The sequence below is a fragment of the Rhineura floridana genome, chromosome 5 (assembly GCF_030035675.1).
Source record: "Rhineura floridana isolate rRhiFlo1 chromosome 5, rRhiFlo1.hap2, whole genome shotgun sequence".
Classification (NCBI taxonomy): domain Eukaryota; kingdom Metazoa; phylum Chordata; class Lepidosauria; order Squamata; family Rhineuridae; genus Rhineura; species Rhineura floridana.
In genome coordinates, this window is record NC_084484.1 from 126,624,454 (window position 1) to 126,648,248 (window position 23,795).

The window sequence follows — 23,795 nt, forward strand, 5'->3', positions numbered from 1 at the left end:
AAACTTCACCAGGAAGTGGTCTGACCATGTCAATAGGGTGACATCCATCACTCCCCATCTCAAGACCACTCCTTCCTCTGTCTGGAGCAAAAACCAAGTCAAGGGTGTGCCCTGCCCTATGTGTTGGGTCAGTGACAACTTGAGACAGCCCCATGGTCATCATGGAGGCCATGAAGTCCCGAGCCGGAACACTAGAAGCATCCTCAACATGGACATTGATATCACCCAGGACTATCATTCTGGGCTCCTCCGATACCACAGCTGAGATGGCCTGTGCCAGCTCAGTCAGAGAAGCTGCCAGGCAGCAGGGTGGACTGTACACCAGCAGCAACCCTAGTTTACTGTCTCCTTGGCCCAACATCAGGTGCAGACCCTCACAGCCAGCTCCAAGACAAAGTGGTTTCCTGGTGACAGAGATGGAAGTTCTCTAGACCACAGCAACTCCTCCTCCTGGTCCCTGCAGCCTGTGTTGGTGTTGCACGGAGTATCCAGATGGGCAAAGCTGGGTCAGATCAACTCCTCCCAGCTCACCCACCCAGGTCTCAGTAATGCACACCAAATTGGCACCTTCATCTATGATCAAATCATGGATGAGTGTGGTCTTATTGTTTACTGATCTGGCATTAAACAACACATACAGGCCAGTGGGCACGGCAGATGACAATGAAGAACCCATCCATGAGAGGAGTGGAAGCGAGAAACAAGGCATACCCTTGCCTTCATCTTCTACGGTAATTCACCACATCTCCATGGCTATACTTCCCTCTGTCCGTGATCACTGAAACTGGGGTGGCATCACCCATGTTCCTCCGTACTAAGACTCCTCTTAAACACCTGATATGGACCCAACAAGAGCCCACCAACAAAACCTACCTGAACCAGTTACTATTTATTATTTTTTCATTTTATTTATTACATTTATATACCGCCCCATAGCCAAAGCTCTCTGGGCAGTTTACAGCAATTAAAAACAAATATACAATTTAAAAAACACATTATCCCATTAGGCCTCTGAGAGAATTGGGAGCAGTCAGACTCACTCAGTATCTTTCACATGGGGCACATCTACACCCCCTGTCTCACACCCTGGGGGGGGCAGCCTTCTGCAAGTTACAGACTCTCACTCTGACAGCATCTGGTAACTTTCTCCTATTCTCTCACTCTGTGCAGGAACTACACTTGTGCCATATGCCCTCCCCACTACCAATCTTCTCTAGATTGATTAAAAAAAGAAAGAAATAGAAGTAGGTAGCACCCTTGTCCTTGGTGGCGACCCTATCGGTGGCAGACCCACTGCCCAAGGGCAGCTGGGCTTTTATGCCTCCTGATCCAGCCAGGAGCTGATACAAGGAGCTGTCCTGGAGAAGAACCATAGCTTAGTGGTAGAGCATTCTAGGTTCAGTTCTTGGCATCTCCAGACAGAACTGGGAAAGACTCCTGGCTGAAACCCTGCAGAGGTGCCAGCAATTAATGCCAAGAATACAAAGCTAGATGGACCATCTTCCTATGTTTCTTTACATTTAAACATTTTAACTGTTCTATGTTTGCACATACATACAGTATTTAACCTCAGTGATGAAGAGAAAAGTATATTAAAGAATATTTTAAAGTATGTTTAAAAAGTGATGTGAAACAATACAGCTCTTCCCTCATCACACTCACTGCACTACCTGTGTGCATGTTCCATTTTCCTTATTATTTTGTAAGCTAAGAACGCTCCCTTGCCTAGGTTGGAGCACACATTGAACAACGTTTTTCTAGAAGGATGCATATGCAAACAGCAGCACAATTATCCCTTACGTATCAGTGGTGTGTGAATGAGATACTGCAATTTTTACTAGATTGAGCAGAGGTTAAATACAGTTAAGGCATGCTTTGTCTGAAGGAATACAGGCCCCCAGGGTGTTGGATAATCAGGAACCGCTGTAGAAGATTTCCTTAATATGTTTTGAATTTATTGTATTTCATAAGTATGACAAACTGAAAGGGTAGACAAATCATATTAGAAGCAGACTGCTTTTCATTAGCTGCTCAGATGGCATTTTATTAACTTCATGTTATCTGATGGAGTGAAATAGAGTCCCTAGAAAGTGTAGGCTGCAATAAAGAATTGCACTTTCACAAGTGACGCTGACAATATTTATTTGTTTCTTGAAACAATACAGCAATTTTGGCAATATAGGAAGTGGAAAGCAGCCATTTTTGAACTGTATGATCTGATCAATGTGACTTTTTCATTCAGTTTACAGCTGCAAGAACTGCAAATAACATTTTCATAGTCACTTGCAAAATTGCATCTGAGCCTCGCCACCTTGTGCCTTCTTGCTACTACAAATTCTTGCAACTAGTCTTTACGTGTTTAAGTTTGAGGAAGGGCTATGGCTGAGTGGCAGAGTGCAACCATTGCCTGCAGGTGGTCCCAGGTTCAATCCCTGGCATGCCCAGGTAGGGCCAGAAAAGACTTCTGTCTGAGGCTGTAGAGAGCCACTGAGAATCAGCCTTTATAGACTAGAGTAGACAGTACTGAGCAAGATGGACCAGTGTAACCTTTTCCACACAGTTCTATAAGACCTTATTCAAGGGAAATAATGAAATACCCAGTTTCAAGTAGAGAAGGCAAGTAGTCTTGTTGTAAAGAGGGAGACAGCTATCCTGTTACAGAGGATGTTACAGATAAACATCCTGTTAGTGAGTTTTGTTGGCTGGATGGTTACAGAGGCCTGACTGGCCTCAGCTAGAAGTTGGGCATTTAGTGTTGCCTGTCCCATCCTTCGAAACAGTCCTCCAGAAGAGATTCAGCAGACATCCTCGCTTTTGACTTTCAGGCATTTCTTGAAGACGTTTTAAAACAGGCCTGTGCAGCTATTATTGTTGTTGTTGTTGTTATTGATTTCATTTTCATTGGCAATCACTCATGGCTGAGTAAGATTGTCTTCCAAGATAGAAAAAGAGGAAGCCCAAACAAGAGATGGATTGATTCCATCAAGGAAGCCACAGACCTGAACTTACAAGATCTGAACAGGGTGGTTCATGACAGATGCTCTTGGAGGTCACTGATTCATAGGGTCGCCATAAGTCGTAATCAACTTGAAGGCACATAACAACAACAACATGTAAGTGACTGTGGAGGCCAATTCTAGATCTACACAGCCTCCCACAGTGAGGACATAGGTTTCCAGATGGAAGACAGTTGCGATGAAGATTTGCTTGACGTGCCTTCCACTTAGCTCATTTGTCCCTTTCGCCCTGTACTCATGCTTCTTTGAAGTCCATAGCACCTTTGATAATAGCTGACCTCCAATTGGGACGCTCATGGGCCAAGGCTTCCCAGTTCTCAATGCTCATGTTACATTTTTTAAATTAGCTTTAAGAACATCTTTAAACCTCTTTTGCTGTCCCCTGATATTCCATTTTCCATCTTTAAGTTGGGAATAAAGTAGCTGCTTTGGAAGACAGTGATCAGACATTCAAACAACATGGCCAGTCCAGTGAAGTTGATGCTGAATGATCATTGTTTCAACACCGGTAGTCTTTGCTTCTTCCAAAATGCTAAGATTAGTCCGACTGTCTTCCCAAGTAATTTGCAGAATTTTCCGGAGGCAGCATTGGTGGAATCTCAAAAAGTTGCAAGTGGCATTTATAAATGGTCCATGTTTTATAGGCGTACAGTATGGTTGGTAGTACAATGGCTTTGTAAATAAGCATTTTGGTCTCCCTGCTAATATCCTGATCCTCGAACATTCTATGCTTCATTAAGGAGAATGCAGTACTCGCAGAGCTCAGACAATGTTGAATTTCAGCATCGATGTCAACTTTTACAGAGAGATGGCTGCCAAGATAGGAAATGTGATCAACATTCTCCAGCGTCACACCACTAAACTGGATTGATGGTGCTACAAAGGGACTAGTTTGCACCTGTTGATGAAGCACTTTGGATTTTTTTATATTAAGTGAGAGCCCAAGCATTCCATATGCTCCTGCAAAGACATTTAGGATAGTTTGAAGATCTTTCTCTGAATGTGCGAAGACTACATTACCATCAGCATATTGAAGTTCTATGACAGAGGTTGACATTACCTTACTTTTTGCTTTCAGCCTACTGAGATTAAAAAGCTTTATTTATTTATTTATTTATTTTATTTGTATCCCACCCTTTCTCCCAGCAGGACCCCAGGGTGGCAAACAAAGCACCAAAAATCTGTAAAACTTCATAAAAACAGATCTTAAAATACATTAATACAAAACAGCATTAAAAACAATTAAAACAACAACCTTAAAAAAGGTGTTAAAAACATTATTAAAAAACATATTAAACAATTCTGACACAGATGCAGACTGGGATAAGTCTCAACTTAAAAGGCTTGTTGAAAGAGGAAAGTCTTCAAAAGGCGCCCAAAAGATAGCAGAAATGGCGCCTGCCTAATATTCAAATGGAGGGAATTCCACAGGGTAGGTGCTGCCACACTAAAGGTCCGTATCCTATATTGTACAGAACGAACCACGTGCCTATTAGTGAATAATTATTAAAGTTTTGCTAAGTAGGCAGTAACTTCTCAAGAGCTTTTCCCACCATTTGTCTTAGGGCGGGATATAATAATAATAATAATAATAATAATAATAATAATAATAATAATAATAATAATAAATATTGCATTTTTCTATTTGAATTTCCTTCCTTCTTCTTCTGTCAGTTGATAAGCTGTTTCTCTTTTCTTAGATGTTACCCACTAAATCAACCCGTAGAAAACCACCATGTTCCCTTCCTCTCCACACACACAAGACAGAGCTTGGCCAGAATGGTGAGCTAGTAAGTATCATTGTTTTGAGGAAATTCTTATTTTCTTTCCTTTTGTGAATAGTGGTAGTCACTACAAAGGTTTAATGGTCCAGGGGTTTGTATGATAGGTGAGCTGACTGACTGGCATGAGTATCAGGTTTGTTTTGTTACTCCATGTATTTCCTATACATGGCCAGCCATCCACTCAGTCCCCAGGGCTTTCCACCTGAACTATATCAGCTGCAATAGCAGCAGCAGCTTAGACAGCAGCAGGGGCAACCCTACCATTAGGCATAGTGAGGCAGTTGCCTCAGGTGGCAGATGGTGGGGGGTACAGCAGCAGTGAGGTATTGGAGAAGGCAGCTGCACCCTCTAGGTTAGCCTGCTGTCCTCAGGTGCAGTCAAGGATGCTGTCCTGTCAACAGGATTAAAGTAAAAAATCAATTTCTTGACAGGTTCTCTTCTGGATAATATGGGGGGGGGTCTCCTGCCTATACCTCAGGCAGCAAAATGTCTTGGGCTAGCCTAGGACAGCAGCAATAATAAAACCTACCAGGGTCTAAAGGCCCCGGTATTTACCCGGCATGCTGATTCCAGGCTTGTTTTTTTCCTAAAGCTGTTTTGTACTTCTGCACACCTTGAGGTTCCCGCAAGCATGCTGACACTTCTCTCTTATTTCCCAGTGGCCCAATTTTGCCTATTGTTGACTCATCAGGTGAATGTACAGTTTACTAATTGGAATTGTTTGGGGGGAGGAAATCCAAGGGAACCCTTACCCCCCTCCCGCAAGATTTCCATACAGCTCCTTTTTTCTTTTTTCTTTTCCATGTTTCCCCATTCCTCATGCACCCAGCCTTAACGTGTAATAAACTGTCTACTGCAGCGACCTCTTATTTCTCTTTCTACAGAAGCCATCTCCAAATGCTTCTCATCCTCTAAAAGTAAAGATAAAAAGCTCTCCCCTGATTGAAAAGCTACAGGTAAGATCAGATTGCATATCTATTACAAGTAGGGATCGGTGTATATGTCAGTTATGGTTTCTCTCAATTTCTCATTTTTCCAATCTTGAGTTATCCACATTCACATTCCATATCAGTTTGCAATTTTAAAAAAAGTCATTGTGAAAATACATCACATTTTAGAGTGAATTTTTCCTAATATACACATGTTTATATGCAGTCTTATCTAATGAACAAATTTTTGCAAAACAATTTCACAGAATATAAAGCATTTTGTATGTTATTTTCATGAATATATTAATTTGTATGAACACTTTAGCGCAGTATATGCTTTTTTTTACACATTCAGTGGCTGGAGAATTGCACTACAAAATTCAGAAAAATGTGAATTTCAAAAGATTGCTGTGTTTTGGTTCTTGTATTAGATAGGATTACCTTTAAATGCAAACTCAATCAAATTTCTCCTGCATCCTTACTTACAAGTTAGGCTGCATTCCTATACTCCAGGGGTGACTAACCCCTCAGGGCCTCCAAGTAAATATGTCGGGCCGTCAAAAAACCCACTTATTTTGGCAGCCACAGCAAAAAGAAAAGAAATATTAAAACCTCTCTACCCAGTCCAGTGCCCTGATGGGATGCAAATCATCCCCTCCCTGGTCATGAAATCAATCATTGTACAGGGAAGGCCCAATAACCTCAGTTGACATGCAGGGATCAGAAGGGGGGGTTGTGTATCTTCCGTGTATATGTACGAGTGTGTAGGGTGGCCACACCCATCATTGGCATGTGACTCTCAGAGGGTAGGCCAAGGGTGAATGTGACCTTTGAGCCCAAATAGGTTAGCTGCCCTTGCTATACTTGCGTACTTGGGAGTAAGGTTCATGGAACTGAACTCAAGAGGCTTACATCTGAGTAAGCATATACAGGATTGCAGATTTTAAAAATCAACATGGCCCATTTTATTGGCCTTTTTATCATTTTCCTTTTGCTTTTAAAATTTTAAGGTACTTGGTACTTGCTTCTCTCAGTAATGCCTGATTGTTTCTAGCGTGGCTAATCTTTAAAGGTGAGAGGGTCTGTTTCTGTCCAAGCTCATGCTGCTAGCATTGTGAACTTAGTCCTAGCATTCCCATACAAAAGAATTTCATGATCCCAGCAATACGAGCTTCCTCATGTTACTGTCCTGTTAATGTCACTCAGGTCTTTCAACCATACTCATCACCTTAGCAGCTGCATTATCTGAAGATTCAAACATATGGTTTTCTATTGTGGTATTTTCTGTGGTCATCTGGAATGGAACTGAGAGAGATTTCACAACACTGGAAGCTTAGAATGCTCTCTAGACGAAGATGAATAGAGAGATTTAAATGTAATACTGTATTATTATGGCTTTGTTCACAACCTCTCCCATGCCAAGCCACTGCAGATATATTCTCTTGGCTGAGAGGCTGGAAAATCCATAAAGCATTAACTGACACAAGAATAGTCTTTGGATCCAGCTATTTGGGAAGGGCAACTATTCTGTCATATCTTCTCTTCCCCAGATTATCTGTTGACAGTGTCACCACTAGATACATCTGCTGGTAAAAAAAATGTTTTAGGAGCAAGGGCTCCCCCCTATGGTCATGTTTAATAATAGTGATTCCCAAATGGTGGGCAGTAGGTCATTCTGCAAGCATTTTGTTGGGAGTGAGGAACCTGTGGCCCTCCAGGTGTTACTAGACCACAGTTCTCATCATCCCCGACCATTGGCCATGCTGTCTGGGGCTGTTGCAGTTGGAGTCCAGCAACACCTAGAGGGCCACTGGTTCCTTAAGCGCTAACAGGATGTTGAGGGGCATGCTGTATAAGGTGCCAACTGACAGTGATCTGTAGGTCATAGACAGCTGGGTTCTGAGTTAAGGTAAAATTCCATTGGTGATTCTCCAAGTGAGAACCTATGTGCTAATATGTTAATATATTAAGTGCACTTCACATCCAAAACAAACTTTGGTAATAGGTGGGGAGATAATATTACCACAATGCAGAGCCACAACTTTTAAATCTCGGAAAGGAAGTAGGAAATAATGGCTGAGGTGTGTTTGTTTTTTCTTCCTTGCAGGCCAATCTGGCATTTGCTCCAGCTGCCCTGCTTCCAGGAGCTTCTCCAAAAAGCCCTGGCCTAAAAGTGATGATATCTCCATTTAGTAGCCCTCCATCCACTCCAATCAGCCCACAGTCTCATTCAAGTGAACCTGATGAGACACCAGTTAGCTTTGATCAGCCACCAGAGGGCATTCATCTTCAATTTTATAACAAGGTATGGTATATATGTACTGGTCTTTCCCAATGAAGAAAGCCACTTCATTGCTAGGAAAGGACACCATGAAAGAAAACAAAAAGGAAAAGGGGGGGGGCTTCACAATTTAGCATCATCTAAATATGAATATTAAGTTGAAATGAGATTATTTTAAATGCTCTTATATACAACTTCAAAAGTTGTAAAAATGTTTTTTACAGACAAAAGTTAAAAAGACAAATGAAGGTCTATGAGTTATTAAGATATCTTTTTTTTTAAATAACTGGCAAAGTCATACGACTGGAGGATTGATCCCATTTACTGGAGTAAGATCTAATGATCATCTGAAAGGCTGGTTGTATCTGAAGACTGTTGGGTTTTGGTAAATTCTTCATATAATATCACCACCAGGAATGTTCACTGACAGGGCTATATATTTTTAAGAGCCTGGAATGTTACAAGTTGACATGGATTTGCTTGGTAAATGTGTAGCCATGTTGAACAAATGTTCCTCAGACTTAAGAGTCTTTAGAATTACATATAGCATCATACAAACATAGCTTATAGTTTAAGAATGTTGAACTGAAATATATTTTATGTACATCACTTTTCTTCCTCTCTTTCTAACATAAGAGAATAACACTTCATCTAACATTTAAAAAGCCCTGCTGGATCAGGTGAATGGGCCATCTAGTCCAGCATCCTGTTCTCACAGTAGAATGCCTACGGGAAATGCCTGTGGAAACCCACAAATGCCTATGGGAAGCCCGCAAGCAGGATTAAGTGCAGTTTAATTTTTGAATGGAGTGATGTATGCATGCACTATAATTCCTTCTTTTAACTACAGAAATTTGGCTAATTTAGCTTAAAAGAAGTGGCATCCAGCCAATAGAGATAGTTGGTTGCTCCCATGCTGATCTCATGCACATAAGATGCTTGGCAACTATCCAGTGCCACTCTCTAAAGGACGCATCCTACAGTGATTCTTATATTTTCAATGGCACAGCTACATATAAAAGCATATACATACTATTAAGGAGATTTAGGCCCCTACATAGGTCTCAGATGGAACATTAAAGGGGCAATTGCTGGACACCACCTATCTTCTCCAAATCATTTTGTTCTTGCACATATTTTCCAATACACTCCTAAGCTTCCAAAGTGCTGCAGCATCAAGCTCTCCCAGACCATTCACTGGTCGCAGTGAATGTTTGAAATCATTATTTATTTTGACTGATCCAGGATAAAAATGAATAAATAAAGAACTTTCCATAGAAATTGCTTTCTTACTCAAACACAGGAAGATGGTCCAGGACTCCTCAGCCCAAATTTTCTGTTTTCAAATTTGACAAACTAGTTGATTTCATTGTAATGACACCTAATGCTGGAAGGGACCAAAGGGTCATCTTTGTAATGCAGGTATGCCATTATTATCCCATCTGCCTGTATTCAAGGGCAGAGAAACCCATCTGTTCCCATTTCTCCACTTTTGTGATGAGGGGCAAACATCTGTTCTCTTATAAAGGTGAAGGTGATGCCTGAAGCTGTTGATGTAAAGGAGAACAGTGTATGTTTCCGAGTTTATTATCTATTTATTTATTAGATTTATAACCTGCCCTTTCTCCCAGTAGAAGCCCAGTCTAGCATGAAAGCATCCCTGTTGGGTGTTTTGTTGACCTTGCAGCATTGAACTACTTTATGGTTTTCAATCATAGTTTTATTCACTTTCAGGTACGTACACGGGGATCAATAAAACGCAGGCCACCCTCTAGAAGATTTCGAAAATCACAGTCAGAATATGGAGATGACCTAGATTTAGGGGTGACAGTTTCACCTCAGGAAAATGGTACTGAGGAGGAGGAGGGTGTATTTACAGATGAGAAAAAGGCCACTGAGTCACTATCTCCCCCTGTGGATGGCACTGATCACAGTGAGAAACAAAACCAGATAGCATCTGATGAAAAAAACCCATCAGGTCTAGTATCCAGAAGAACAAAAAGCAATGAGAGAGAAGAAACAGAAGAAATGGTGTTATGCAAAGAAAGCAAAGAAGAGAAGTTACATCAGAATCTTTCAGAGGAAAAGCCATGTGAGAACATCAAAGAAGACAAAGAGAAGAATTCAGATCCTGACAGTACAGAGGATACAAAAAGAAAGTCATGGAAGAGCGCTCTGAAGGATAGGGAGGATGGTAATGCTCCTGATAAGGAAATGAAAGATAAAGGAGAGAGGGTGGATCAATTAAGTAAGAGTGAGAACATACAGCAGATATCAGGTACACAAGACACTGGGACTCCACAGCCTACAGGAGACACAGAAACTGCTACCTGCTCCAGGCTGTGATGGCAGTATAATCACTGGGCACACAGTTAACAGGAAACCGAGATTAGTGAGGGTTCCCACTACAGTACTTGCTTAGGAATGAACAAAAGCTCTTCCCTAAATGAAAACCCCAAGAATATCTGTGTTATCCTTTCCCTTTGGCAGCTTTTAGGCTTTTACTGCAGTAAATCTGGTCATCTGTTGGAAGATAACCTGATACAGACAATGAAAATTCTAAGCTTTTCAAGCTGGTGACACACCAAGAAAAATGGCACACAAAATTATTCTATATTGACTTAAGGAATGCAACAATTACTAAGTTTTTCCCAGCATTTTTCATATGGAAAGAACTATTATGCATATTAGTTACATTTTTGGATTAAAGTGGACATTTCCAAACCTCTTGTGGCCTATCAGCTGTACACTATGGTGCATGCATATCAATTACATGTTCACCCACATCACCACACAAAACAATCCCTTATGGTTTAGTTAGTGACTGGAATAATTTGCATGTGTAGTTAAGGAAAATTTCCATTTGGTGGAATAACAGCTGTATACTTATCCATCAACTTTTCTGAGTTATACCAAGTCGGACCACTGTCCATCTAGCTCAGTGTTATCTACACTGACTGGCAGCAGCTCTCCAGGGTTCCAGACAGTGCTTTTCCTCAGGACATTCCACATGCAAAATTTGCACTCCACCACTAAGCTACCTCTTCCTATTGCATAATTATATAGTTAGAAATAAATTCTCATGATATATCATAGCTGTAAGAGTAGTAGGAAGTAATGGTGACATATGAAATAGCAACATAGGAGAAAAAATATGTCATCAATAGATTAGTGAGCAACAACTTTAAAAGATTTAAATCTGTTATTAGCTGACCACCGAACTGATCTGTGCATTTCTGAACTTTACACATTTTGGCTTGGTGGATGAAGGAATGTACCTATTTACACAGGTACAATGTAGAATGAACTAAGTGGGAGGCAACATTTCTAGCTGCTGTACTGAGACCATGCCTACTTCGGCAGATATTGTCCCCATGTTACAGATATTACTGGGAAGATGCAAGTCAAAAGGGACCCATAACAGCAGGTTTCTGTGTGCACACTGATGCTGGTCAAATGTATATCTGTGTGCATCTGTGCTGGAACAGACCTTTTTCTTTCAGACATAGTTTCTATTGGTATTTGTCACAAGTACATGATGGGATAGTGTCCTTGACATTATTAAAGACAGAATTAAAGACAGAATTTTATGCAATCCCCCCTTTATAGAGAAAGCATTTCTCCATATTTATGTTTACGCATCCCTGAACGAGTGAAGTGTCTTCCCCAACTTCGAAAGGCTAGTCTCCTTGCAGAAGATCCCCATCCCTGCCCCAATGTGTTTGATTTGTTCTCATGCCACGGCTGTAGGATTGGTACTGGTGTAATGTAGGAGTAGAAAGAAACTTTTGCAATTCTGGGGGAGGGGGCGACCACCTGTATAGAGTCAATATGTGATCAATGTCATACATGGCCATGACCATACCTTGTCTGCAGTTGGACTCACAGTTGTATACCTAAGAACATAAGAAGAGCCTGCTGGATCAGTCCAGTGGCCCATCTAGTCCAGCATCCTGTTCTCACAGTGGCCAACCAGGTGCCTGGGGGAAGCCCGCAAGCAGGACCCGAGTGCAATAACACTCTCCCCTCCTGAGGCTTCCGGCAACTGGTTTTCAGAAGCATGCTGCCTCTGACTAGGGTGGCAGAGCACAGCCATCATGGCTAGTAGCCACTGATAGTCCTGTCCTCCATGAATTTGTCATTATGGTATTTTAAAATATGGAATATCACTTGATTTATGGTATGATTATTCAAAATTTCCTGAGAATTTAGCAATAGTAGTGTTTCTGCCTCAAAAAGCTGACCTATGGAAAGAACAGCATTTTCTAACTGGCCAGGAAATCATTGTACTGCTACCAGTAGTATCTAAGTAGGAAATATATGAGCATTAAAATTCCCAAAGAATGACTTCCAGATGGTCCACAAGCAAAAGGCATCCATGCTAAAGGAGTTGGATCATCATGTTTTGCTTATTGTATTGGTCCTCTAAGGCACTTGCCAGTTATTGAGTGGATTACCCATGAAAACAATGCTGATGCTGCTAAAGCCCCGTGGTGTGGTGTATGGTACCAAACTTTCTGATGATAGTACACTTTATAGGAAATCACACACTGAAGAAACTGTGGCCCTCCAGATGTTGTTTGATTACAACTCCCATCGCTGACCATTAGCTGTGCTGGATGGGGCTGATGGGAATTGGAGTCCAACAACATATGAAGAGCTATAGGTTCCCCATGCCTGTTGAAGGTAACCAATCCTGGCAATTGCTCTGGCTGGCTATGAACACGTGGATGCTTTTCATCCCTTCCAAAAGGCTCCTTCAGGCAGAAGCTTCACACATTGCAGATGTTGAACATTAGCACTAAGGTAGAAGTATGCATATCAAAGAGGTGCCAAACTGTATAGGATTTGCACATGACATAAATACAGCTTTGCTGTCCTGTCTCCACCACTGTTTTCAGTAGTGGCTAGCTAGATGCTCTGTGAATCTCCCAAGCAAGGCATTATGGAGATAACTATTTTTTGTTGTTTATCCCAAGAAACTAGTAATCTCTACTGATTCAGAACATGGAAATTCTTTTTTGTTGTTATAGATAATGGTAATTGATAAACCTATATTACATGAATTTGTCTGACTCTTTTAAAGTAATATATGCAAATGGCCATAGCAGCATTCAGCAGTAATGTATTCCGTATGCTCTTTATGAATTGTACAAAAAGTGGTTTATTTCAGATCAAGAATTATTTCTTTTCATGCATTCTTTCTCCATCTTTATTTAAAAAAAACACAAAAATGTAACCCATATGAGTGACCAATTGTTTTCTTCACTGCCCTTCTAGTATATAGTAGCAATAGATGCAGGAACTGAACTGAAAATAATTTTTTCTTGCTGCAGTGCTCAAAATAGATGCATTGCTGACTATGCCCATCACAAAGTCAGAGACCTAACACAGAGAGAGTTTTTATGGCAACCATCTGTCTTAGTAAGACTTTGGGTTTGTCATATTTCTCTGGGTCAACATGTCCCCTCTCTTTGGTTTGCTGCAAAAGCCAAGGCAGTGATGTGGAGATTCAGACTTGCTAGCATCTCAGGCCCACTGTTGATCTCACATGCTGAATCCAGAGAAAAGACAGCTGTCAAAATGCTTAGTTGCTGATATATGCTAGAAGGTATTCCCATTTACTGCCCAATGGACCCCAAATCTAGTTTTGTATCCAGGTGAATTTAGGCTTCATTTCTCAAGATTAGCTCACAACTTGCATTCATAATGTAAAAAAGGCCATTGTTGGTCCATATTCCATCTTTTGCTAGGTTCCTCTGCTTATTTCACATTTCCTCATCACTGGGTCAGTGCAATTTTGCTGCCTGAAATGGATAAAATTACATACACACACACCTCAATCCACATACAGTCGCCAACTGGAGTGTCTCTTGAATCTTACTTAAACAATGGTTATAAGAGAGTATGCTCCACCACATCTAAATATATCTGCTACCTGTGGCTGCCCACTTTGTCTAACGGTAGGGTCAGCTCTGCTTTGTTGTAGTGTTCTGTTATCTGCCCCATATTTGCTCTTGATAGTATTAGCTTTGCCCATCTATCAACGTATTAAACAGTCATTTCTGATAATTGTTCACAGATAAAACTCAGTTCTAGAATTTGTTTTCCCCTCTTAGAGAAAAAGTTGCAGATATGAACATTGTACCCTAACAGGTTCAGAGGAGAGCAACAAGGATGATCAGGGATCTGAAAACAAATAAGGAGAAACTGAAAAACTGGGCATGTTTAGCCTTGAGAAGACTGAGGTGAGATATGATAGCACTCTTCAAGTACTTAAAAGATTGTCACACTGAGGAAGGCCAGGATCTCTTCTTGATCATCTCAGAGTGCAGGACACAGAATAATGGGCTCAAATTACAGGAAGCCAGATTTCGTCTGACCAACAGGAAAAACTTCCTGTTAGAGCAGTACATTAATGGAACCAATTAACTAGGGAGGTGGTGAGCTCCCCAAACTGGAGGCATTCAAGAAGCAGCTGGACAGCCACCTGTTGGATATGCTTTAAGTTGGATTCCTGCATTGATTCAGGGGGTTGGACTTATAGGCCCTTTCCAACTCTGCTATTTTGTGATCTTCTCGTAGCCAGTTTTTTCTTGATTAAGTTTTTGTGCTTTAACAGCTGAATTGTGCAGGTATTCAAAAGGTGTAGCATTTTCTGGTGTATGGATTATTGAGAAGAGTACTGGAATTCCTTTTCAATATGTTTTTAAAGATTTTAAACTCCATCTGATATGGAGGCTGCACCCCTACCTTCCCAATCATCTGCTCCCATTGGTGGTACATGCCCTGGTCTCCTCTCACCTAGACTACTGTAATGCACTCTATGTGGGGCTACCCTTGAAAACGGTCCGGAAGTTGCAACTGGTACAGAACGCGGCGGCGCACCTGATTAAAGGCAGCCTCTGGTGAGAGCACATAACTCCAGTGCTAAAAGAGTTCCACTGGTTACCAGTTGCTTGCTGGGCCCAATTCAAGGTGTTGGTTTTGACCTTTAAATCCCTATAAGGTCTCGGCCCAGTCTATCTGAAGGAGCGCCTCCAGCATCATCAGCTCTGCCACCCAACAAAATCAGCCGCAAAAGACCTTCTCTCTATCCCATCAGTCAAAACAGCCAGACTGGTGAGGACTAGAGAGAGGGCTTTTTCAATTGTGGCCCCCACCCTGTGGAACTCCCTCCCAAATGGTCTCTGCCATGCCCCCTCTATAATGAGTTTCCACTAGGCCGTGAAGACCTGGCTCTTCAGGCAGGCTTTTGGGGTGGGCTAGATTTTATCGTCATTGTTTTCAGATTTTTAATATTTGTATGCCTATTTTGTACGTTGCCCAGAGTGGCTGGATAGCCAGCCAGATGGGTGACTAAGAAATTCAATAAATATAATATAATATAATATTTTTAAAAAATATATTTTAAGATGTTTTATTTTAAGATGTTTTTAAAGTTGTTTTGTTTAAAAGTCTTTTGTTTTTAACATGTTTAGACTGCTTGTAGTGTTTTTGGTTGCCCCTCTGGGTTCCTTCTGGGAGGAAAAGCAGGATATAAATTTAATAAATAAATAAATAAGAGATATACCTTCTGAATGTCTACTTGTCATACAGCTGCTGTATACTGCTGTTTACCCCAGTATTGTCTGCTCAGACTAGCAGCAGCAACTCTCCAGAGTCTCAGTAAAGTCTTCTCTAGCACTGCTATCTGAGAATCTTTCTTGAGAATCTAACTAGATATGCCAGGGATTGAACCTGGAACCTTCTGCATATGAAGCACACACTTTACCACTAAGCCATAGTCCCTCCCAAACACTGGATACCCAACCCTCCCTTTCAATACATATTCATCAAGCGGCTCCTGCCTCCATCTAAGAACCTTGCTGGTTAGCCATTAGCTTCCTGATCCATGTATATAAGAAGAGTCTGCTGGATCAGGCCAGAGGCCCATCTACTCAACACCCTGTTCTTACAGTAGCCAAACAGATGCCTATGGGAAGCCCACAAGCAGAAACTGAGTGAAACAGCATTCTCCCTTCCTGCAGTTTTCAGTAACTGATATTCAGAAGTATACTGCTTTTGATTATGGAGGCAAAGCATAGTCATCATGGCTAGTAGCTGTTCATTGCCTTATCCTCCATGAATTTGTCTAATCCACTTTTAAAATGATCCAAGTTGATGGCCATCACTGCCTCTTGGGATGAGTAGATTCTATAGTTTAACTATTTGCTGTGTGGAGAAGTATTTTCTTTTGTCTATACTGAATACACAGTATTCCAAATGTGGCCACACCACACTAACAATTTTATATTGGCAGTTTGGTTTTCAATACCTTTCCTAATGATCCCAAGCATAGAATATGCCTTTTTCACATCTACTGCACACTGGATCAACATCTTCATCAAACTATCCACTATGACCCCAAGGTCTTGTTCCTGGTCAGTCACCACCAGCTCACACTCCGTGAGCACATTAAGGGTTTTTTTGCTCCAATGTGCATCACTTTACACAACCCCTTTTTGTTTTAACCACCCTGAACAATTCAGTATCATCAGCAAACTTAGCCACCTGACTGCAACCCTAACTCTAGAAATTTATGAACAAGTTAAAAAACACAGGTCCCAATACTGATCCTTGAGGGATTCCACTTTCTACATCCCTCCATTGGGAGCACTGTCCATTTATTCCTACTCTCTGCTTCCTATTACTTAACCAGTCCCTGATCCACAAGAGGACCTCTACTTTTATTTCATGACTGCTAAGCTTACCCCAGAGTCTTTGGTGAGGTACTTGGTCAAAAGTTTTTGAATGTCCAAGTATGCTATGTCAACTGGATCACCTCTATCTATATGCTTGTTGACACTCTCAAAGAACTCTAACGGCTTAGTGAGACAGGACTTACCATTCTGCTTCAGCAAAACTTGTTCTATATGCTTGGTTATTTTATCTTTAACAATACTTTTCACCAGTTTTCCCAGGACAGACGTTAAGCTAACTGGACTGTAATGCACCACTGGGGTTTCATGTAAAAGGTATGGAATCTCTATCAGGAAGAAGACAGCAATCTTATATTTTTGAGAAATACTTTTGTGCTTTTCCATGTAAGTGAGCATTTGTTGTTGTTTACACTACAGAATACTAACTCTAGTAACAATAGCATAGATTCACCCACGTGGCCATATATTGTATTCCTATGCTCACCATAATTCTCAAAGCACTAAGAAGTTTCAGGGGTTTACCTGGATTCACTTTCCTTTGGAATGAGGTCAAAGGAGGCTTATGGCGTTTGATAATATTTTCATTTATTTAGAAATATACAGGTTGAACATGGATGAAGGTTCAGCATTAAATACCCCCAACAGATGCCCCAAAGATCACTGTTCCCCATAAGATTTCTGGGTGGATCCTCCATCACTGCAAGCTTCTCAGAGAGCAATCCAGTTCTCTGTCTCTCTCAGTTCCAAACTTTATTTCAGCTTCCAAAATTATCAGTCTGTTCTTTAAGTTTCCTGTTTACAATAACCACATTTCTTAGCCTGAATGGGGGAAAGAGGCATCCCATTCAGATTTTTGCTGGCCATTGATAAGGACAGCCATTAAGGCAATCAATGAATGTAATGTAACTATGGCTAGGCCTGCCTAGCAAGTTTCAGGGCCCCTAACTCTCAGAATTATGAACCACTGAATTGGAAGAGACCCAAAAGGCCATTCAGCCTAACACTCAATCCCGTAGATGAAAATCAGAGTGAATCCTTATAATTTCTTCCGATGTTATACTGGCTGATGGATATTTGAAACAACTAGCATGGAAGGCTTTGATTTTAATATTTTGATGGTTTGAGTGCTGTGAAAAGCCAGACTGCATACTCATCTGTCAAGAGATTATAACAAGAAATACAATGCTGCGTTTTCTTTCCTCATTGTCCGCCCATCTGCTCTAGCTCATTCATTATTGAATCTTAAATTAAAATGTCATAATTTATTACTTTGCTTGCTTCAGTGCAAGGACATAGCAATTTTTTATGAGTGTTCTACAATGCCGGCCAACAACAACAAATATAACTGGCAAAATCCTGAAAGTTTTTGGCTTATGTGTTTGGAGCACCTTGGCAAAATACAAATTTTAAGCAATTATATAGTTACTTTAGCTTTAATGAAAATATAGCACAAATGACAACAAGCCAAAGAATAGTACAACAAACTTTTGCTTATCCCTCACAACTGCATTTGCTTATTTTTTTCCAATTGCATATAAATTGCAAACCACAGAAATTCATCTTTTAGAAAGTTGTGTAGAATTAACTTTAAACGCTCAAGTGGGGACAAATATAATGCAAGAAATACTACTTTCAAAATGAAAGATTCAAGAGGAAGAAGAAATGTGCCTAAAGTAAAATCCAACAAGATTGAGTTAATTGGTTTAATTTTTGGTTGCTTTAATGAGCTCTTTTTTCTAATTAGGTTAGGAAGTGGTAAAGGAGAAAGACACTTGCTTGGAAAATGGAGTCTAGTCTTATGGAGAGACAGGAAATTCATTAGTTTCCTGAATACACTGCAGTAAGTCCTTTTAAAATGAGGACAAAATGTTTGAATGGAGTGAGTTTTCAAATAGGAAGACTCTCTCATGTGAAAGCTACCAAAAAGTATTTAATCAAGTTGGGATTCTGTGCAACTGTGACACAGTTAATGGGAACAGGACCCAAGCACTGGTCCCTAAAGTGTATTGTGTTTGCATGGCAGCAATGTAAGACTGGGCAGATGCCCCATAGAACCTGGATATGACTGAGCGCTTTTCATCACTACCCTAATGGTTCATTTCATTTCCGTGGCTTCCCATATGTGGAGGTGGCAAGTAGGCTCCACAAAGGAGGCATAAGCACATGCTTCTCCTACACATGCACATTCCACCCCTTTAAAGAATTCAAATGACCATTTACCAAGTGGTAAATTATCATTTGTATGAATCACAAAAAAGCAAAGTCAGTCATGATAGCCTATAAGAAAAAATCAGTACCTTTATCTGGCAAATCAAAATGTCACAAAATCATGTGCAAGCTGTCAAGTTCTCCAGACCTGTTCATCAGGCTAGATGGTAAACAAACAAACAAAAAGGAGGGATATATATGGCTGGTGGTGAAGCCATCTCTTTCTTCATCTTCAGAGCCTTAAGATGGAGTGAGGGAGGAGACAGCAGGCACTCAAATGAATCTGTGTTAGGTGCTATTTAGAAATCAGGTTACACCAAGGTATCCCCTTAGTTGCTTTGCCTGATGAAGAGTTCTGGAGAACCTGATAGACTGCACACAATTTTGTGAAATTTTGGTTGGCCAAGTAAATTTACTTTCCTAATGTGGATTTAATTTTTATTATGGGACAACATGGCTGCCTTTGCTTTTTGTATGACTTGGAAAATACTGAATTTAGCCATTCAATAGCAGGATCCTGATCAGATGGGGGGAAGGGTATATTATAATACACTAAAGTTAGAAAATGATTGTTTTTACTTGCTTTCTAAAACTATAGCTGCATTGGTCTGTTCTACAAAAAAAATCCCCTATATACTTATTTCAGAGTAATCCCATCAAACTCAGTGGGACTTACTTCTGAGTAGACCTAACTAGGATTGGGAATTCTAATCTAGGGTAACCATGGAGAGTGTTAAAGCAAGGACAGTCTCTACTCTGGTTTAATTAATCCAGATCACTTTTGTCTGGCTCCAACAATCATCAGCTCTGACTCCATACACCACAGGCATATGGCCCCTGCCAAATTATATCTGAGAGAACAAGGCCCTCAACAGAAAAAATATATTGTCTACCCTGATCTATGGGCTCAGAAAATGACCAGTTAGTAAGTGTCTACACCACAATGTGGCTAAATTACCACTTGGTAAATGGATACTTAATTATATACATCATATTCAGGCACATCAATAAAAAATGTAACAACTTTAAAACACAACAAAGAACAGTAAGGCAGCAAAATCATCCAGTAAAAAGTTTTATCTGGCACCTAAAAGTTAAAAGATTAGGTGCCAGCCAAGCATCCCTGGGGGAAATGTTCCACAACTGAGGCACCAACTCAAAAAAGGGCCTCTCAATTCACCACCCACCTCACCCTAAAAGGCAGGAGTACCCACAGAAGGGTCTCTAACAAAGATCTTAGATTCATATGGAAGTTGGTGGTACTTTTTTGCTCCTAAACTTTTATCTCTTTGCCTGTAAGTAAAGTACTCACTCAGGTTTCCATATTCCAACTGTCACTTAAGCATACAGCAGAAACAGGTAGGTTAATAAACAGCTTCCTTTTTATTAAGAACAACTGATAAAGACATAGCTTCCTTATAACTAAGCAAAGCAGCTCCAGCTGCCTTCTGCTCACTCATATACATAGACTGAGATTGAACTAAACAACATCAGACCAGTGTTAGGAGGGAAATTTGACTGCTCCATTACAGGCAATGTAAGATACATTCAATATACCACAGTCCCAAGTTATATAAGGACCAAGGTACTAAATTAGCCCTCATCTTTTAATGTTTTGCTGAGAACAAGTTGTGGAATCATCATCTAAGGCAGGGGTCCAATGTTGTTGGACCCCAGCTCCCATCACCCCAGCTAGCATGGCCAATAATCAGGGATGATGAGAGCTGGAATGTAACAACATCTGGAGGACCACAGGTTCCCCATTTTTGACCAAAAGGCTATTAGACTATACTCTCTTGAATTACTGTCAAAGTTACAGCTTCTGGGGCTAATGTTGTCTTCGCACATATCACTTTTATTGACTGATCTTTCTAAAGGGCCTATGGGTTGCCATGGTCAAATTTCTTTGCTCTCTAGCATCCATGTTTCAAGTATACAAATAATTAACAGATTATGCACGTCTGTAGCAAAAACCTGATAGGTTTATACATTTAGTGCTAGTGTGGTATAGTGGTTAGACTGTTGGACTAGGACCTGGGAGACCAGGGTTCATAATCCCCTCTTAGCCATGAAGCTTGCTGCGTGACCCTGGGACAGTCACAATCTCAGACTAACCTACCTCACAGGGTTGTTGTGAGGATAAAATGGAGAGGTAAGAGAACCATGTACATCACCTTGAACTTCATGGAGGATAGGTGGGATAAAAATGTAACATAAATAAATACATACAGAGCATGCCAAGCTCAGGTTGATTTGCTCTGGCTACATTTAAGGAGACTCTTTGGGCAGTTAAAGTTAGATCTTCCAGACAGGTAGCCATGTTGATCTGCTGCAGCAAAAACAACAAGGCATTGTTTTTGCTGCAACAAACCAACACTGTTATGGCAAAATGCTTTGTGGATTAGAGTCCCCATCAGTATAGGGAGGAGGAATGTAAATATGGGGTCAAATGATCATGAGATGTTAAAAATACAGTATGTGACAATTAAAATAAAGATGTGCAAAAAGAAGCACTGTGACCATTCTCAGCAGATGTAGCACAATAGTTCTATATCTGCTATGTTAACATATGTGGTGGGATACGAAACCATTTCTCTATTCAAGCCTAAGAAAGATATGAATTTTTCAACATGTGACTATGGGTGAAATGAACATTCTGTTAAGTAAGAGGCTGTAGAAAGGCTGTTAATAACATTTTGAAATAAAATGTATACCTTTCTACTCGTGTACATAACAGCATTGTGAAAATGTAAATGTACTGCCTTCAAGTCGATTCCGACTTATGGCGACCCTATGAGTAGGCATCAAACAATCCCACTTTGTAAGTGTGAAGGCTGTCTCATTTTATGTAAAATATTTCTGTACGCTCTCCCCCCACCCCCGCATTTGCCCACTTCCGGCCCCCAGCAGGGCTCTCGTGCCTTTAAGAACTCCAGAACAGGCAGGAACAGGCAGGAATAAATTGCCAAGTGGGATTTCTCCAAAATTAATTCTCCAGGAAAAGTTTTTACTTATGCTGACCTCTGTCTAGCAAACAGCTGTTAAAGGCACAGGAGCCCAGATAGGGAGGGGGGATGGAAGTTGGCACTCCTGTTCACCACAGAGCTTCATCATCCGGGAATCCACTCACTATTTGTTGAATTTAGTTTAGGGCCGTTGGGCTTCTCCTAACACATCAACGTGCGGCGGGGGAGGAAGTATGAGTGAAATAAAAGGCCCCTCTGCGATAGAAAATGGGCCGCCTGAAAGGATTCTGTGGAGAAACGGCCATGCTTATTTCTCACCTCTGGTAGATAGAAATAAATGGCTTCACTCTGAAATCCCGCGGCCCAACCGGATCAGGGTATTCTGTATTTCTTCAAACAGGGTATATAAAGGGACAGGAATTTTTTCTTCTCAGCCTGCCAGAGCAGAACCCTACCTCCTTTCTCCGCGGAGAAAGGCAACTAAGTATCCTTTTCCTCTCCCAGGCCCCTTTCTGAGGAGAAAGGACACTCCATGGCGGGGGGGAGACAATATCATGAGATTAATTGACTGGATAATAGTATTTCCAGGACCGTGGGTGGAACCATTCTTCAAAAATGAAAGGGGAAGCTAAGCAATCTATTAAGTAGAATACTTGCGCAGTACAATAGGGGTGGGATAAAACTGAAGATTTAAGTTGAGGAGGAGCAAACTGAGAACAGCTTGTTGGGCTAGGGCAGCGTTACCCAAACTTTTTTGACCCAATGCCCCTTTGCAAAGTCTTTTTGTGCCCAATGCCCCCCTCAGATTAAGTATATGCCAATGCTTCCTATTCTTCCCTTAAAATATGAGTAATGCATAAAAGGTATTTTCAATGATTATTACTGATCGTTTTTATCATGCCTTTTTATTGCACTTAGATTACACATTGAATTCTTAGCATGATTTATTAATATACATACATAGTTATAGAAAAGTAAATAAAATGAGATTTATTATAAAATACTAGTGTGATCCTTGAGCTTGATGAATTTTGGCTAACTTCACAATATCTGGAGTATATAAATCCATAAAATACATGCAAGAAACAATTTGCAGATATAGAAGTTGTTTCTTATTTCACAAATCCTAAAAACATAAGTAAAAACTAATTAAGTCCACACAGTATGAACCAATAGAATACACTGTGTTACTTAACAACAAACTCATTCAGTTTACCGGCATTGTTTTGTTAAACAAGTTCATTTAAACATCACAGAAACAACGGGTAGCGAGTGTGTCCCATTCCTGAAGAAAACCAGCAAATAACTGACAGTCGCCGTCACCCGTTTGCACACGGCACTCATCCGTTGGAAGAATGCGCCCTCCACCAATACACCCAGCTTATCAAACACTCTCTCGTGATTGGTTCCGACATCCCTCAAGACAGCATCGGAACATTACCTAGTGCCGGAGTGTGGCTAATATCCCCATTCCTTGGTATGATACTGGCCGCTATTCAGAATTTCTTTACTAAAGAGCACACACTATTTATAGTGTTATTTCCATGAATTGAGACTATTAAATACATTCTAACTGGGGACAAAACAGTTTAAAAATTAATGATTTGTGTATTAAATAAAATTAAAATTAAATGCTTCAACTGTCGCATCAGACCGCCAAATGTCAATGCCCCCTAATGAACCCAAACGCCCCCCTAAAGTTTGTAGTCACACCAACGCTCCCCTGAAAGGCTGTAATGCCCCCCGGGGGGCATTACCACCCATGTTGGGAATTGCTGGTCTGGGGTATGATTCTCGCTTCGGGTGCGAGAGGTCCCGGGTTCAAATCCTGGATAAGACCATTGTTGGAGGGGTGGTGTAATTCCCCCATATTTTGGGGAAATGTCTGCAGTTTATTAATTTTACAAC

At 40.8% G+C, this 23,795-nt stretch overlaps 1 protein-coding gene across 1 annotated transcript in view; it reads left to right on the forward strand.

The window, feature by feature from the left end:
- The window catches only part of RCSD1 (RCSD domain containing 1), a 64,035-nt gene extending 53,300 nt beyond the window's left edge, over positions 1-10,735 (forward strand). The window contains exons 3-6 of the mRNA XM_061628024.1: positions 4,718-4,807; positions 5,686-5,757; positions 7,838-8,035; positions 9,746-10,735. Of these exons, the coding sequence (XP_061484008.1) occupies positions 4,718-4,807; positions 5,686-5,757; positions 7,838-8,035; positions 9,746-10,357 (972 nt within the window). The 3' untranslated portion in view covers positions 10,358-10,735. The remainder of the gene's footprint in view (positions 1-4,717; positions 4,808-5,685; positions 5,758-7,837; positions 8,036-9,745) is intronic.
- The last annotated feature ends 13,060 nt before the right edge of the window (positions 10,736-23,795 follow it).